Genomic DNA, 17,295 nt, shown 5'->3' on the forward strand with positions numbered 1-17,295 from the left:
CGGGCGCCGCAGGGCCAGGGTCTGCGTTGCTGCTAGAGCCTTGGCGGGGGGTGCGGAGGATCGGGGGGCCCGGAGGACGGGGCGCCGGGGCCGCCGGACCGGAGCGGAGGGCACCGCGCGGCCGGCCGGGAGCCGGGGAACCCCCACGCGGGGCGGGGGAGCCGCCGGGGTCGGGCGGGGGGCGCCGCCGGCCGGGGCAGCGCGGCCAGCGTCCTGCGGGGCCCAGGATGGCCGCCAGGGGGCGCTGCGGGCTCCCGCTCGCCTGCCCGCTCCCCCCCCCCCCCCCGGTAGGCGGGGCCGCGCTCTCCCCGCAGCCGCCGCCGCAGCCGCCGCCTGGGCCGCCCCGTGTCCCCGGTGGATCCTCCGCCGCCGCCGCCGGGAGCTCGATGCGGACGGAGCCCGGGCCGGGCCATGGGGATCCTCAGCATCACGGACCAGGTCAGCCCTTCTGCCTTTCCCGCCCCCTCCCGCCGGGGCCGGGCGCCGCCGCCACGCGAGCCCGGGGATGTGCGGCCTAGGCCGGGCCCGAGCCCGGAGCTCCCGGGGCGCCCGCCCCGCCCCGCGCTCCCCTCCGCCGAGTCGGTGCCCTTGGGGGCCTGGCGACGGCGGAGACGCCGCGAGGGGGCCCTGCAGCCGGGACCCCGGCGGGGGGCCCCCTCCGCGCCGCCCCCCCCCGACCGCGGCCCCCGCCCCCCGCCCGGCCCGCGCGCCCGCCCCTGACGCCGCTCTCCCCGCAGCCGCCCCTGGTCCAGGCCATCTTCAGCCGCGATGTGGAGGAGGTGCGCTCCCTCCTCTCGCAGAAGGAGAACATCAACGTGCTGGTGAGCGCGGGTCGGGGGAGGGCGAGCCGGGCGTCCGGCCCGGGGTTCCGACTCCTCCCCGCCCGCCCGCGGGGCTCCGGGCTCCCCGTTCGGATGGCGCCGGCGCCCGCCTTGGGGATGGAGAGGGTTCGGCTCGCAGCGCAGACACGGTCCCCTCGGAAGGGACCGCTGCCCGGCGGGCCGGACCCCGCGCCCACCCTCCGCGGGGCCGGCGGGGCCCCGGGGTCGGGGTCGGGGTCGGGTCCGCAGAACCTGCGGGAAGAGGGCGTGGGGAGAGGCCGGGGCTCCGTCCTCGCCGCCGCAGCCGCTCCTCTTTCCGCCTCCCCAGGACCAAGAGAGGCGAACCCCGCTGCATGCTGCTGCCTACGTCGGCGATGTCCCCATCCTCCAGTTGCTACTGATGTCAGGTGAGCGGGCGCCGGAAGGTGTGGCGCGGGAGGGGCCTCGGGAGGGGCCAGCCTCCCGCCCCGGATCCCGGCTCCTTCGCTGGACACTGGTCCAGGCCACGCTGCAGCCCAGCCGGCTCCCCGGCCCCATCCCGGCCTCCTTCCGCCCCGGCCCCACCTCCTCCCTAAAGCGTCCCTCCCGCAGGTGCTAACGTCAACGCTAAGGACACACTGTGGCTGACCCCTCTCCATCGTGCTGCTGCCTCCCGAAATGAGGTACCGGCCTCCCCTCCGGGCCCCTTTCCCAGGGCGATGAGCTGGTTAGAGGTGCAGGTTACGGCTGGGAGGGCCTCAGTCCTCTGCCTGGCAAGCTGGTCTACCCCGGGGATGGGCGAAGACCGGACCTCGGCCCCTCCCTTCGGCCCCTGGAACTGGCCGGTAAGGTGGGGCTGAGCGTTGCCAGCTGATGTGACGTCAGGGCAGAGCTTAAGGCTGGGCTGGCAGACTGCAGGGGGCCCTGCTGCCAGGCCTGAGTGACTCATCCCTCCCTGAGGGGCCACCTGGGAGTCCCCTCCCCCTCTGGGCACTGAGATTATGTTTCTTGTGAGGGGGGACGGGGTGGTGATCTGCTGCATCCCTGCCTCAAGCCGGATGAAAGTTGACAGCCCAGGGGTCCAACGTGCCTCACCAGTTGAGTCCATCAACCCTGAAGAGTGTGCAAAGGAGACCTCCCTCTTATTTTCAGTCACTTCCCTGGCTGGAGCCACCGGGGAAGGGGTGGGACGGAGGCCAGCGGGAAGGGGGCCATGTTAGCCTGGGTTTTGGAGAGGAACCCAGGCCAGCCTGGGGGGCAGGGAACCAGCTCATGAGGTGGGTTTGCTTTCCTAGGTAAGAAAATGATTTTGGTGCCTATGGACGGGGTGAGGGAGGGCACCTGGGCATTGATATCTCAGGAGTGTTTATCTTTCCGAGAAGCAGTGGGGGCGTGGGTCCTCTGTGTGTGTGGATTTGCTTGGTAGTGACTCTATGTGTGGGTGAAGATGTTCAGGGTCGGGTAGAGAGTAATACTGGTGGCTTGAGGAAGAGGAAGGGATCTCTGGTTTTATCAGCAAGGTAGGGAAGATTTTAAGCTCTAAGGAGATCCAGAAGAAGGTGGGAAGTAGGCATTGAGAGGCTAGACATGCTGTGCGAGGGGCAGGGCATGTGGGAGAATGGGGCCACCTGTGCCATGCTGACCTAGTCTTCCCTCCATTTCCTATTGTTTCACTTCCTAACCCCCCTCTGTCATCTCTGTTATCCCCTGCCTCTGAACAGAAGGTGCTGGGGCTGCTGCTGGCACATTCAGCAGATGTGAATGCCCGGGACAAGCTGTGGCAGACACCATTGCATGTGGCTGCCGCCAACCGGGCCACCAAGTGTGCTGAGGCGCTGGCACCCCTGTTGAGCAGCCTCAACGTGGCTGACAGGAGCGGGCGCAGTGCCCTGCACCATGCAGTGCATAGCGGGCATCTGGAGGTGAGGACCATGTCCAGTCCATGCCTAGTCCTTCCCTCTCCTTCCTACCCATCTTTCCTGGCGTCTGGGCCATCAGCCCTGGGGAGGAGCAGCCCCGATGGTTATATGAGCCGAAGGAATGGTCACATTAGATTGAAGTCCTTGACTTGGACTTCAAGAGGGTGATAAACTCTCTGGAGTTACACGGAAAATGTCTGCATACATGCCTTTTTCTGATGTGAGAGTCAATGTCTTTCAACACATTTTTAAAAACTTTTCAAGAGTTTAAGAACCACCAGGAATATAGTCAGTAATATTGTGATAACTATGTATGGTGCCAAGTGGGCACTGGAAATATCAGGGGGAACACTTTATAAAGTCTATGATTGTCTAACCACTGTGCTGTACACCTGAATCCAGTACAAAATAAAATTGAAAGTAAACTGTGATTGAAAAACAAAAAACAAAAAACAAAAAAAAAGAACCACCACCAGATCACCTGCAGAGACTTCCTCAAACTTCCGGATTGTGTGGGATCTCCTTCGTAGTGCCTGCTTCCTCTGTTCCCTCTGGTTCTCCAGATCAGTGGTCGCCAACCGGTGGTCCGTGAGGTCTGAAAGGTTGGTGACCGCTGCTCCAGATTGTTCTGCTCAAGAACCAAGACCATGCCCTAACTGGCTTGGCTCAGTGGATAGAGTGTTGGCCTGCGGACTGAAAGGTCCTAGGTTCGATTCCCGGTCAAGGAGACATGCCTGGGTTGCGGGCTTGATCCCTAGTGTGAGGCGTGCAGAAGGCAGCTGATCAATGATCCTCTCTCATCATTGATGTTTCTATCTCTCTCTCCGTCTCCCTTCCTCTTTGAAATCAATAAAATATATATATATATATATTTATTTTTTTTAAAATATATTTTATTGATTTTTTACAGAGAGGAAGGGAAAGAGATAGAGAGTTAGAAACATCGATCAGCTGCCTCCTGCACATCTCCACTGGGGATGTGCCCCCAACCAAGGTACATGCCCTTGACCGGAATCGAACCTGGGACCTTTCAGTCCGCAGGCTGATGCTCTATCCACTGAGCCAAACCGGTTTCGGCTATATATATATATTTTAAAAAGAACCAAGACCATGAGGCTGCCTCAGCCTTTTCAGGAGCTGAGGTCTCTGTTCTTAGGCAGGTTGAGGGCATGAACTTGGCACTGAAGGTGTTTCATATCCTGATACAGACGGTGAACCTGCTCCTCAATAAGGGAGCCAGCCTGAATGTCTGTGACAAAAAGGAGCGGCAGCCTCTGCACTGGGCAGCTTTTCTAGGTGAGAAAAGATTCACAGGAAGAGGAGGCATTTGATCATTAAGATTCCTGGGCAGGGAGTGGGGGTTCCTGCCCTCAGCAAGAGGCACTCCACAAACCCTGCTTGAAAGCATCCTCTCTTCTCAGGGCATTTGGATGTCCTGAAACTGCTGGTGGCCCGGGGAGCAGACCTTGGCTGCAAGGACCGCAAGGGCTATGGGCTGCTCCATACAGCTGCTGCCAGTGGCCAGATTGAAGTGGTGAAGTACCTGCTCCGGACGGGGGCTGAGGTGAGGGTGCTGAGTACAGGGGCTGGGGACTGAGGGCAGGGAGTTGGAGGTCAGAGTGTGTTACGGAGATGGGAAGGTATGGTTTTGGGAGCCATGGAGGATGTGGTGGAAGGGCCTGAATAATGCTCACCTGAAGTAATAGTGCCCTCAGTCTTTAGGGTCGGGAATCTGAGGGAGCTGAGGCAGTTACTGGATTTCGGGGTTCTCTAGGCTGTTCGTGCCAGCTACCACTTTGTTTAAACTGATACTTCCCTTTCCCTCACCCCTGGAAATCCAGATCGACGAGCCCAATGCTTTTGGAAACACAGCTTTGCACATCGCCTGCTACCTGGGCCAGGATGCTGTGGCTATTGAGCTGGTGAACGCAGGAGCCAATGTCAACCAGCCGAACGACAAGGGCTTCACGCCACTGCACGTGGCTGCCGTCTCCACCAATGGCGCTCTCTGCTTGGAGCTTCTGGTCAATAATGGGGCTGATGTCAACTACCAGGTACCTGAAGGGATGAGGCTGAGACCAGTGGGGAGAGGAGCCTGGCTCTGGGGTCCTGCCCATATTTCCCTCTGGATAACTCTCTGGGAATTGTCCACTTGCTTCCTGGGCTGTTAGAGCTTGCCAGGGACCTGTGAGAATGTGGGCCGAGAATGTGTCATAGGACTATACCATCCTCAGGGATGTGTTCTTTAAAAGGGGGAACAGGGCATTCTCTGTGCTTTGCACTGAAAAAAGAAAAGAGAAAAAAACACGCCGTGTTTCCACAGAGCAAAGAAGGCAAAAGTCCTCTGCACATGGCTGCCATCCACGGCCGTTTCACCCGCTCCCAGATCCTCATCCAGAATGGTATGGATTCGGGAGGCTGCTCCCTTCTCCTCTTCCCCCAGAGAACTCATTTCCAGAAAGCCCTTTCCTTCCTTATTCTGCCTCCCACCACGTCTTGCAGTCAGGATGGCACCTGGAGTTCTGAGCTAGGCACCAGTGGAAATGGCCCTGCTCTGCCTGCCCCTTCCCCTGAGGCTAACAGACAAGATGACACATGTGGAATGCTAGCCTGGCACGGGCACATCCTAAGCACTTGGGAGCTAGCTAGGAGAAGTGGTCTGAAGCCTAAGGCCGGCCTGAGTTTATGTATGTGCACCCCCCTCAGGCAGCGAGATTGACTGTGCTGACAAATTTGGGAACACGCCACTGCACGTGGCCGCTCGCTACGGACACGAGCTGCTCATCAGCACCCTCATGACCAATGGCGCGGATACCGCCCGGTGAGTCAGGGCTCCTGGACCCACTTCTAGGCTGCCTCAGACCGTACAGATGGCTCACATCAAACATGGAGGCACAGAGAAGCTTGCTAAAGGGAAGCTCGCCATCTCCTAGGCTGGTGGTGGGTCGCAGGAAGAGGTCTAACTGGTCCCTCCTGGACCGAGGAGTGAGCCCCAACTTCTCCCTAGGCGCGGCATCCACGACATGTTCCCCCTGCACTTAGCTGTCCTTTTTGGATTCTCTGACTGTTGTCGTAAGCTTCTTTCCTCAGGTATGTGCTGACCAGGTGGGAGTTGGGCAGGTATCTGGGGAGCAGAGGCCTGTCCCGCTGCTCAGTGCCCTTACCTGGGACCTGTGGCTGTTCTGGCCCCGCAGGTCAGCTGTACAGCATTGTATCTTCACTCAGCAACGAGCACGTGCTTTCAGCTGGGTTTGACATCAATACGCCTGACAACCTTGGCCGCACCTGTCTTCATGCTGCTGCTTCTGGAGGGTGAGTTCTTCCCCCTCCCAGGCCTTGAGAGGAGAGCCGGGCAGGGGCCCGCCGCTCCCTTCCTGCCCACGTCTCTGCCCCTCACAGTGGGAGCAGTTCCATCCTTCCTCAGCCCCTCCCTGCACCTGTGGCTTCTCCTTGAGGCTTTCACTCTCTTAACTCTCATCCTTCTTCCTTTTAGGAATGTTGAATGTCTTAATTTGCTGTTGAGCAGTGGAGCTGACTTGAGGAGGAGAGACAAATTTGGAAGGTGTGTTAATGTGCACAGGTGTACCTAGGGGTTGTCTGATTAGAGAGACAAATGGTAGAGCGAGGGTTGGGGAGCTGGAGACGAAGTAAGGAGAATGTGACAGAGCAGCTCTTGGCTGCGCATCTGAGCGCGTTTGGATCTGTCCCTGCTTCTTCCACCCCACCTCTTCCACTTCTCCCCAGGACTCCACTGCACTACGCAGCCGCCAACGGCAGCTACCAGTGCGCGGTCACACTGGTGACTGCTGGGGCAGGCGTCAACGAGGCCGACTGCAAAGGCTGCTCCCCCCTCCACTACGCTGCCGCCTCTGACACCTACAGGAGGTGAGGCGCCCACCTTGGCCTGCTCAACCCCACGCACCTCCCTGAACCTCCCCCTGACTTCCTCACTCTCCCTCCCACAGAGCAGAGCCCCACTCACCTGCCAGCCACGACGCTGAAGAGGAGGAGCCCCTGAAGGAGTCCCGCAGGAAGGAGGCCTTCTTGTGAGTAGTGAGAGGTGCCGGCTCTGTCCCCCTCCCCCCACAGGCCTTCGGCAGCAGGGTGTGTGGAGCCTCTGAGTTTAGTCCCGGACTAGGCACTGGGTAAAGACAAGAGTACGAGGCATAGTTTCTTCCCTCAAGGAGCAGGTGGTCTTCTTGAGAGAAAACCAACCCACAAAGTCATTTGTTTATTCCACAGGCATTAATGGAGTAATGACTTATTAGCTACCACGTACTGTGTTACATACTAAGGATAAAGGGTAAATTACCCCACATTGCTGCTTTCTGAAAGCTAAAAATCTGTTGAAAAAGATAAATGAAAGGACACTTATACATTCTAATGTGAGATGTTAATAATAGGGGAAGTTGGTACGGAGTATATGGGAACTCTGTACGATCTTCACAGCTTTTCTGTAAATCTAAAACTGTTCTCATGCCAAAGCCGGTTTGGCTCAGTGGATAGAGCGTTGGCCTGGGGACTGAAGGGTCCCAGGTTCGATTCCGGTCAAGGGCATGTACCTGGGTTGCGGGCACATCCCCAGTAGGGGGTGTGCAGGAGGCAGCTGGTCGATGTTTCTCTCTCATCGATGTTTCTAACTCTCTATCTCTCTCCCTTCCTCTCTGTAAAAAATCAATAAAATATATTTAAAAAACAAACAAACAAACAAAAAACTGTTCTCAAAGTACCAGTTTATCTTTTGTAAAGGATACTGACAAAGAGGCTCAGCTTTGTGATCTTTGGGAAGTAACTTAACCTCTCTTTGCCTCAATTTCCTCAATCATAGGAAGGATAAGGCTAGTATCTACCTCATAGGGTCATTATGAGGATTCAACTATTTAATGCACAGGAAGTGCTTAGAACAGTGTGACACCGAGTGAGTGCTAAGTATTATATTATCACTAGTACAACAACTACTAAGCGATGCGAGGGGTGCCAAGGGAGTAGAGGAGGCGGCACTAACTGGAAAGGTTGGGGACAGCCTCACAGAGGAGAGGGTGCTGAGGCCAGGACTGAGAGGAGTAGACCAGCTGGGCTGGGAGGAGAAGGCATTTAAAGTAGGGGTCAGCGTGCCTGGAGGTGGGAGAGTGTCAGTCAGCAGAATGCTGATAACTGGTACTGTGTCTAGGTTCCCTAGGAGGGTGTTGAAGCCAAAGTGGTTTAGGGCAGACCTGAAAGAGGGGCAGGTCTGGAGCTGGAGTAGAATGGGCAGGAGACAGCACACCTGGGTGCTGGCCAGCTAGGCTGGGAGGGGCTCCCCCCCCACCTCTCCCAGAACTGTGCCCTCCTGGACTGGGCCTGTCCCCACCTCACAGTCTACTCCTGCCCCCAGCTGTCTGGAGTTCTTACTGGATAACGGTGCAGACCCCTCCCTGCGGGACAGGCAGGGCTACACAGCTGTGCACTATGCAGCCGCCTATGGCAACAGACAGAACCTCGAACTGGTACGTGTGGGATCCGGCCCTGGATAGGGCACCTCTGTGTTTGTGGGTTCTGAAACCAAGGGGTGACTGAATCAAATGTGGTCTCTAGGTCAGGGGCTCAGGGGTTACTGTTGGTGGGGACAGGGCTAATATCTTAGGATTTCCAAAACCTTAGCACCTGCTCTCCTGCCATTGCAGCTCTTAGAAATGTCTTTTAACTGCCTGGAGGACGTGGAGAGCACCATTCCAGTCAGCCCTTTGCACTTAGCTGTGAGTCCCAGCCCTTCCTGCCTGCCTGCCTGTCCTCACCTGGCCCACGCGCAGGGGCACACAGTGAACTGCCCTTGCTCTGTCTTCGTGAGAAGATGTGGCAAGCAGGCTGCGGCCTGGAGAGGGGAGAGCATCCTGAGGGGCTGGTGGGGGGACTGCTGGTTGGGGTCTCCATGGGCCCCAAGAGCAGAATGAGGCAGTGTCCTGAGCTGTGTCCGTGGGTTGCCCACACCCCTCCAGGCCTACAATGGTCACTGTGAAGCCCTGAAGACACTGGCCGAGACGCTGGTGAATCTGGATGTAAGGGACCACAAGGGCCGGACCGCACTCTTTCTGGCCACTGAGCGAGGCTCTACTGAGTGTGTGGAGGTGCTTACAGCCCACGGCGCCTCTGCCCTCATCAAGGAGCGCAAGCGCAAGTGGACACCCCTGCATGCTGCTGGTTCGTGTGCCCCTTAGGTTGCTCCCTCCCCTTGGAGACTGGCCCACCATCCCTCCTGAATGGGATTGGGGTTGGGAGTGGAGCCGGGTGAGGAGGATGGAAACGTCATATACTGAGTTGTAGCTTCCTATCCCCCTACCCCTTGAGCCTTGCCCTGGCCTCCTTCCCCCGGACCATGCCCTGACACAGGCCCCCTTTCCTCTTAGCTGCCTCTGGTCACACTGACTCCCTGCACTTGCTGATCGACAGTGGGGAACGAGCTGACATCACAGATGTCATGGATGCCTATGGACAGTGAGTGTGGGCCAGGGGTGGTGTGCAGGCTTTCCCATCACTGCTGGGCCCTCACCCTTCTCCTGCCCCCTCTGTAGAACCCCACTGATGCTGGCCATCATGAATGGCCATGTGGACTGTGTACACCTGCTGCTAGAGAAAGGATCCACGGCTGATGCTGCTGACCTCCGGGGCTGCACCGCCCTCCACCGTGGGGTAAGTGAGCCCTGGGTGGGGCTGCTCATAGACAGGCCCGGATGAGGAGCCCAGGGCCCGGCAGCAGTAGGACATCCGGTCGTCTGGCAGGTGGGCCAGGACTTCGTGCCGAGTCTTATTGGGCTTCACTGTGTTTGCTCCGGGATGAGTACTTGACATCCGCAGCTGATCTCCTGATCACCTGCTTTGTAATCACATACAGCCACCTGCTCACCAGCCAGGCTCTGCCCCAGGATACCAGCTGGCCCTGTCCCATCGGATGAAGATGCCATTACCCAGTCCTCCTCCACCGTCACATGTCCTAGAGCTGCCTCCTTGTCCCCAGGATTGTCTGATTCCCTTAGTCTCCCATTCCAGAGTGCCAGAATTCACTCTTGCCATCCTGATTATATGTTGGCTTAGAGCAGTGGTTCTCAACCTTGGCTGCATATTAGAATCACCGGGAATCTTTTTAAAATCCTGATTTCTGGGCCTCATCCTCTGGAAATTCTATTTCTTTGTTACTAATGTTGTGGCCCCACCCCATAACAAAGAAACAGAATTTCCGGAGGATGAGGCCCAGAAATCAGGATTTTAAAAAGATTCCCAGGTGATTCTAATGTGCAGCCAAGGTTGAGAACCACTGGCTTAGAGAGTAAAGGAAGCAGCTGCTGGTCACTAACACTTGGAGTCACTGTTGTAAAGGCTAGGATTGGATGGGGTGGTAAACACACAAGACATACAGATGATGTGTTTGTAGAATTGTATACCTGAAACCTGTATTATTTTATTACCAATGTCACCCCAATTAAAAAAAAAAAAAAGACCAGGATGGGCGCTCTGGAGGTGGCTCTCACTCCTGGGCCAGCCCCAGTGACTGGTCATGGAAAGGGGGTGGCTCCTCAACTGCACTCCCCACCCCAGGCAGTGACTGGCTGTGAGGACTGCCTGGCTGCCCTGCTGGACCACGACGCGTTCGTGCTGTGCCGAGACTTCAAGGGCCGCACACCCATCCACCTGGCCTCTGCCTGTGGCCACACTGCGGTCCTGCGGACCCTGCTGCAGGCTGCGCTTTCCACAGACCCCCTGGATGCCGGCGTGGACTACAGCGGATACTCGCCCATGCACTGGGCCTCCTACACTGGTATGGGTCTGGGGTCTTTGCAGGCTCAGGAGTGTGTACAGAGACGCAAGACAAGGGGGTTGAGGGAGGGTCCTGGGTTGATCTGGTTCTGGAGATAGAATGGAGTGTCAGGAGATGGGAGAGGACAGATATGGGAACCCTGGTGTTTTCTCTGTCCATCACTCCTCTTCCTTCCTCATGCCTAGGACATGAAGATTGTCTGGAGTTGTTACTTGAACACAGCCCATTTCAATACCTGGAAGGAAACCCCTTCACTCCTTTGCACTGTGCAGTGTAAGTCCCTTCCTCTGCCTCAGCTCTTCTCAAGGGTCCATGACCTGGGCTTCGGACAGGAGTTTGCTTCTCTTGAGCCCCCCTGCTAAGCCTTCCTCTTCCCCCAGAATTAATAACCAGGACAGCACCACAGAGATGCTGCTGGGAGCTCTGGGTGCCAAGATTGTGAACAGCCGAGATGCCAAAGGACGGTGAGTGAGTGGCGAAAGGCATGGGGAGAAGCCCCTCTGGCCTCCTTTCCTGTCTCACTGTGCCCGGCCCCCCACCCGCAGGACCCCTCTTCACGCCGCTGCCTTCGCGGACAACGTCTCTGGGCTCCGGATGCTGCTGCAGCATGAGGCTGAGGTGGATGCCACTGACCACACTGGCCGCACCGCGCTCATGACGGCGGCTGAGAACGGGCAGACTGCTGCTGTGGGTGTGTTTCCGGAAGGGAGGCGCTCCCCTGGGGTTTCTGCAAGATGGGTCAGCCCTGCCTGTGGGGTTCAGGAAGCAGGAGGCATGTCTTGGGTGTTTCACCCCCTGCAGATGTGATGCACAATATATGCAGATAGGAGGGTGGAGAGCCGGGATGGCTGCTGCTCTGGGGAGGCGTCAGTCCCGCTCGGTCCCCCTTCTCTTGTAGAATTTCTGCTGTATCGAGGGAAGGCAGACCTAACTGTGCTGGATGAGAACAAGAACACTGCCCTCCACTTGGCTTGTAGCAAGGTACTGCCTGGAGGGTGGTGGTGAGGCTGCACAGGGCAGGGCATGTGAAGGGGCTGGGTGGCTTGATGGGGCAGAGGACCGGCGTGGAAGTCAGAATCAGCTAGCCTGTCAGACGGTGGGGTAGCTCTGTCCCACTGCCACACTCCCCTTCTCCTCCTCTGTGGCCTGTCATGCTTCCACTTCACAGTCTGCACTCTGTTCCTCTCCCTCAGGGCCATGAGAAATGTGCCCTCATGATCCTGGCAGAAACCCAAGACCTTGGCCTTATCAATGCTACCAACAGTGCGCTGCAGATGTGAGTGCCGGGGAAGGGGCTCCGGGGGGGGTGGGGGGGGGGCCGCAGGTGGGGAAGAAGGAGCCGCCTGCATTCCAGGGGCTCTCTGGTGCTCGCAGTGTTTGCTCAGCGCCCTGCAGGGCAGCTCGCACCCCACTGCCTTCATGCTCCTCTTTCCTTTCCTCCAAGGCCACTCCACATCGCTGCCCGGAATGGTCTAGCTTCTGTGGTGCAGGCCCTGCTGAGTCGTGGGGCCACAGTGCTGGCTGTGGATGAAGAAGGTGAGTGGAGCCCCCACCTTTCCTGGGTTTGGGGTCAGGGACACTCTTCAGGAGGTGACCTCTTAAATTTGCTATAAACTGGCTTTTTGTCCCAAGCACCAGCGTGCTAGTCTCTGAGGGAAATCTGTTGGAACCAGGTAGAGCCAGCAGGGTCCTCAGGAAGACTGCCCCCCATCCTTCAGCCTCCTGTCCCCCATGCTCCCCCTTTAGCTCCACACTTCCACAGCCTACCTGTCAGCTTCCTTTGACCCTCATGGCCCTTGACCTCTGGCCATACTGAGTGCTTGCTTGCCTCGGTTCGCTCCACAGATAAGAGCCCTCAGGGCCTAGGAGAGGAGGAATGGGGGCCCAGAGATACAGGACTCTGTGCCTTAGTTCTTACCCTTGCCTGCAGGTCACACCCCAGCACTGGCCTGTGCCCCCAACAAAGATGTGGCAGACTGCCTGGCCTTGATCCTTTCCACCATGAAGCCTTTCCCACCCAAGGACGCCGTCAGTCCTTTCAGCTTCAGCCTGCTCAAGAACTGCAGCATTGCAGCAGTCAAGACGGTGGGTGGCTGCGGGGCCCTGCCCCACGGGGCCTCCTGCCCCTACAGCCAGGAGCGGCACGGCGCCATTGGGCTAGACGGCTGCTACTCTGAGTAGCCCCTTTCCAGTGTCCCTCTCCCTGCCGGTGGCTTGATATCTTATTCTATTTATTTAGAAAAAGTCTATACATTTAGGGCACTTTAAAGGAGAACACGACTGGGTTGGGGGTTGGAGGGGGGAGAAAAGCACTGGGGAGCAGCTGCTCACCCCTTTGCCATACCATCCTGGCCTGGCAGGGGTCTGGGACTGACAGGGAGCACCCCAGGCCCTTGGTACCCCCAGGGCAGCCCCTTCTGCCAAGTGTCCCAAAATGATTGCTAAATGCCTGGCTCCCCCTCTTGTTACCCCACCTCTCAGTTCCCTCTTTCTGCTGCCAGCGACCCCAACTCTTCCCCCTGACTCTCCTCTCTGTGTCCCCCGCCCCTCCTGCCAGGCAGATCCCTTCCTCTTCTTCCATTCCCATCACTGCCTCCCTGCTCGGCCGGCTCCTCCATCCCCGCAGCAGTGAGAAGCCTTAATCTCTGGTACTGTGTGTGTGAGCACTCTGGGGGCACCCCTCCCCCGTCAGGGGCAGCTAGTGGACAAGGGGGGAGGGTATTTAGCACTGGGGCCTGGAGCTTTTCCCCCATTTCCGTATCCCATCCCCCTAAAGTTCAAATGCAAAACACTTGAAGCAGCAACTACTGTACCTGGGCCCCAATCCTGCACTCTCCCCTGGCCGCCTCATATGCAAATCAAGGGCTGGTTCTGCCCCCACAGCCTACTCCTCCCGCTCCCCTTCCCTGCTGGCCTGGCCCCAACCACGCACTTTAACCCGCTTCTTCTTTTAACTTCTTTTGGGAGGCCAGAGCCTCTGGCCATTCCCTCCCTGGCTCTCCTCTCTCTTAACTTTGAGGCTTGTCATGAATTTTTAAGTAAGCATTTTATCCTTTAGGGAAAGAAACAAATTAATTTCCTGCCCATTTCAAAACCACAGCCCTAGTATGTCCTATGTGTTTCAGGCATGTGTTTGCATGTGTGTGGAGGGAGGGACTGTGCTCTTCCTCCTGTGCCCCCATCCTATAGTCCTCTGCTCCCTGTCTGCTACCACCTTCCATTATGTCCAAGAGCACCCACGGCCCCCAGTCACCCCTGATCTGAAGCCAAAGATGGTGGGAGGGGCAGGGCAGACTAGGGACCGTGGCTACTCGGGACCAGGCTTCCCCTCCCAGTGAGGATGAAGCTCTGATCTAAGGAGCAACAGCAGATACCGAGGCGAGGGCTCTGCCTCCCAGCAGCAGGGAGAGAGGGGTTTGAGCTAGGGGCTGCACTGAGAAGATTCCTCAAAGCTGCACCCTAAAAGCCAAACTGGGCTGGATGAGGAGGGGGCAGTTTCTTCTCTAAATGTAGCATTGAATTTGGCCCTGGTCCCTCCAAAAGCCCTGTCCATCCATCTCCTAGCTAAGCCTCCTGGACAGTTGGACCCCTTCCCACAGCCCAGTGTTCCCTTCCTCACACTCAATACCTCAGCCAGGGGCCAAGATACAGAACTTGAATAGAGGTCATGCCCCCTCCGTGCCCACAGCGCATCCTTGCCCAGTTTGGCTGCCATCAGTATTGTCCCCTGAGAACTGGATGGGCTTCGTTTACACAGTAGAGGGTCTCCCTGCCAGGGGACCCCTCATTCTCCTGCCCCGCTCTCATGCTTGCTTTATCCACCATCTTACCTGATTTCCAGTTGTAGCCCCTGAAAATCTTGCTACCCTTGCCAGGGTGGGCTGAGGGGAGAGGGAGCATCCCAGGGCCCCTCCCTCCCTCACAGACACCCTTAACCATACCTCATGCTGGTTCCCTGATGCCTGGGGTGTTTGTCCAAGTCCTTATTCTTTTCGTTCCTTGTCCCTTTTTATCCTCTATCTTGCTTCCCTCACCCCTCAGTTCCTAAACCATTTCAAAGCTTCCAAATGACCATTATTGGTGAGAAGGATTGTGCAGCTTTTAGTTTTTATTTTTGTTTTCAAAGCCAAAGGGCCTTGCGACGCCCCTCTTGCCCACCTCCTTTTACACCCCGTCCTCCCCTATACGACAATCAATGTGACCTCTCTTAAGGGCTGCCGCCCCCCACCCTGCTGGATCTGCAGAGCTTGCCCCTAACTTTAATTCTCTCTCCTGAAATCTTCCCATTCCATCCCCTCCCTCTCATTTTGGTGCTGGGAATTAGGTGGTGGGGGGCGCGGGAGAAGGGAGCCGGGTCCTCCAGAGAAGACTCTCGGGGTGTCAGTCGTGTTCTCCTTTATCAGCGTTCGGTGATGACAGGAAGAGTTGGAGTATTTGTCAGGAGCCCCATGGTTTTGCTGGATGAGATTTCTGGTGGCTGCTCCCGGCTGCCCCGTCAGCACACCGTCAGCCGTGCTGGGCATGTGGGGCGTCTCGTCCTCACGCGGCTGTGAGGCCGGAGGACACGCAGCCTCTCCTATGCCAAAGGAAACCCCACCCCAGGTTCTCCGGTCCCTTGTGTTTTTTGAAGCATTTTGACCATTCTCATGGCCACTGCATATTTATTTTAATGTTAAGATTTTTTTTAAACCTCTTTGACTTAAACGGGTGTGGAGAAGTGAAAAACAGGCAGAATGCCCCCCAGTCTTGAGGGGGTAGGTGGGGAAGAAACCTCTCCTTCCCTTCACCTGCCCTCTCCCCTCCCCTCCCCACCGCAGCTAAAGCACTTGCTTCAAGTAATAAGCACTTTTGAGAAAAGGCCTATTTTAAGTGAGGATCCTGGGAGCAGCCCCAGGTCCCAGCAAAGGAGACAGAGCTAGGGCTACATAGGAGACAGGGAAACAGACGTGTAAATCAGAGGGCGAGATGAAAAGAGCCAGTTTTTAGTTTCTGATTTTGTGGGGATATGTTTCTGATTGGGCGGTGGCTTTGGTAGGGTTGTGTACTATCCTTCAGAAAAACAAACGGCACAAACTGTGGGTCCCAGGATGGACCAACAGACCCAGGTCACTGCCACTGTCCAGCTGAGACTGACGGGCCACCTCCCCCACCCCCTGGCCCCTGAGCCATAGGACTGCTGAAACCACTGAATGTACAGCCCAGGTTGGGGTGGGGAGCAGCCCCTGGGGGAGGGGGCTTCTCCTTTTGTTTGGTGCTGTGGGGGGTGGGAGAGATGAGACTGAGGGACGGCCACCCCACTTAGACGTGTTCCTTGGGGTGGAGGGGCTGAGGAGGGCCTACCCCCCCTCCAGCCCCAGCCATGGCCCCTCTCCTTCCTCATCCCTATCCGTTTTGACTGTAAGTCCAGCTCACCTTTGCCTTCAATATGTAACCAAAGGAAAACTCAATACTGTTTCCACCGCTGTCTGCCCACCTGAGCACCTTCTTCCTCCCTGGACCTAGAAGGGGAGAAGAGGCTGGGGGCACCGGAGTGTAGGGCCAGAGTGAACGGTTCTACAGCTGTACCCCCAAAACCTTCTCTGGGGTCTTAGAAGGGGCCCTGAGAGGTGGGGTGGAGCCAGGCTGGAGGGCCCACTGTGGATCTTGTGCACATGCGTGTTTTTTCGTTTGAAGGACTCCAGTGACTGTGCTCCAGCAGGGAGGCCCCTTCCTCCTTCCCTCTCCACCATTCCTCACCCTGTCCCCATACCCAGTGTTCATCCCCTCCTCCCCTTCCCACCGCAAAGGAAAATAGCCTTACAGACCCTCGCCCAGACACCCCCTCCGGGGCAAACCCCTGTGGGGCCCCATCCTGCCTAGTTTGAACCCTACCTTGTGAGAAGGAGGGAGAAGGAGCAAAGCAGCCCTTCCCCTGATCATGGTGGCTCTATCCGCCGCACCTTGACCCGTGTTGGGCAAGGGCGGAGGGGAGGAGTCTTTGAGGACCAAGCCCAGTGGTCTGGGAAGAGGGAGGTGGAGAAGGAAGGGTCTGTCTTGAGGACTCCCTCCTCCCAACCCAACCCCTAGAGAAGCGACCAAATCCCAGAGATGGGAGGAAGCTGGGGTGGGGAGGGTCTGCTCTATGAATTACTTGAAGGTACTGACTCTGAGGCTGCTGTTGCCCACTTAGGTGTGAGGGGGACACTGTCACTGCGTCCGGGAGGGCAGAGGGCAGCGGGTGACGAGAGGATCCACCCTTGGCCCGTGCTCACTCCTGCTAGGCCCCGTCCCTGGGGAGCCTGGCTCTGCGCCCAGGGAAGCTGGGGAGAGCCTTCCCCCCATGTCCATCCCTCACCGTGGGCACCCTCTCCAATTGCACTAAAGTAGCTGTTGTGCCAGTCTTACCCCCACACCAGGTGGGGTTTCTGCTTCCAGTCCTTTCTCGCCCACTGCCTCTGCTCCCATCCCGGACAATCTCCTTGTTCCCTGTATTCCTGGGTAGCTCAGCTTTGTATGTGTGCGTTTGGGGGTGGGGGTGGGTTCTGGCTGGAGTGGGCTTGGTAGGGGTTGGGAAGGGCTAGGGGAAAGGTGGAGGATGAAGTCTCCTATCCCCTTCCTCAACTCCAAGCCACAGAAGCCTGGGAGGGAGGGTGCCTACTCTCGCTGCTGTGTGTCTTGCAGATGTGCCAAAATGGGGTGGGGAGGGAGGGGAGGGTGCCTGGCAGAGTGGCCCCCAGGGTGGCTCTCTCAAAGCAATACAGTTCCTCCTGCCGGGGGGACGGCAAGACAGGGGAGAGGGTTGGGTGGG

General features: G+C 57.6%; 1 protein-coding gene across 2 annotated transcripts; it reads left to right on the forward strand.

The window, feature by feature from the left end:
• Positions 1 to 350: 350 nt before the first annotated feature.
• On the forward strand, positions 351 to 17,177 carry ANKRD52 (ankyrin repeat domain 52). 2 transcript variants are annotated; one of them, XM_070410000.1, is made up of 29 exons: positions 351 to 438; positions 738 to 821; positions 1,150 to 1,228; positions 1,413 to 1,483; positions 2,522 to 2,722; positions 3,928 to 4,015; positions 4,141 to 4,283; positions 4,561 to 4,773; positions 5,043 to 5,121; positions 5,426 to 5,540; positions 5,727 to 5,809; positions 5,914 to 6,031; positions 6,213 to 6,281; positions 6,464 to 6,604; positions 6,685 to 6,765; positions 8,094 to 8,205; positions 8,383 to 8,454; positions 8,695 to 8,896; positions 9,103 to 9,190; positions 9,268 to 9,385; positions 10,289 to 10,508; positions 10,694 to 10,781; positions 10,889 to 10,972; positions 11,054 to 11,199; positions 11,407 to 11,489; positions 11,702 to 11,784; positions 11,953 to 12,044; positions 12,439 to 12,593; positions 13,070 to 17,177. In XM_070410000.1, exons 1-29 carry the CDS (start codon positions 412 to 414, stop codon positions 13,148 to 13,150), a joined length of 3,216 nt encoding a protein of 1,071 aa, XP_070266101.1. In that variant the 5' UTR covers positions 351 to 411; the 3' UTR covers positions 13,151 to 17,177. The 2 variants fall into 2 exon arrangements, with proteins under 2 accessions (XP_070266101.1, XP_070266099.1); XM_070409998.1 differs by having other exon boundaries at positions 12,439 to 13,159.
• The last annotated feature ends 118 nt before the right edge of the window (positions 17,178 to 17,295 follow it).

Source organism: Myotis yumanensis, unplaced genomic scaffold (genome assembly GCF_028538775.1).
Source record: "Myotis yumanensis isolate MYYU_CA2020_CCGP unplaced genomic scaffold, mMyoYum1.0.hap1 SCAF_3, whole genome shotgun sequence".
In the NCBI taxonomy this organism is placed as follows: domain Eukaryota; kingdom Metazoa; phylum Chordata; class Mammalia; order Chiroptera; family Vespertilionidae; genus Myotis; species Myotis yumanensis.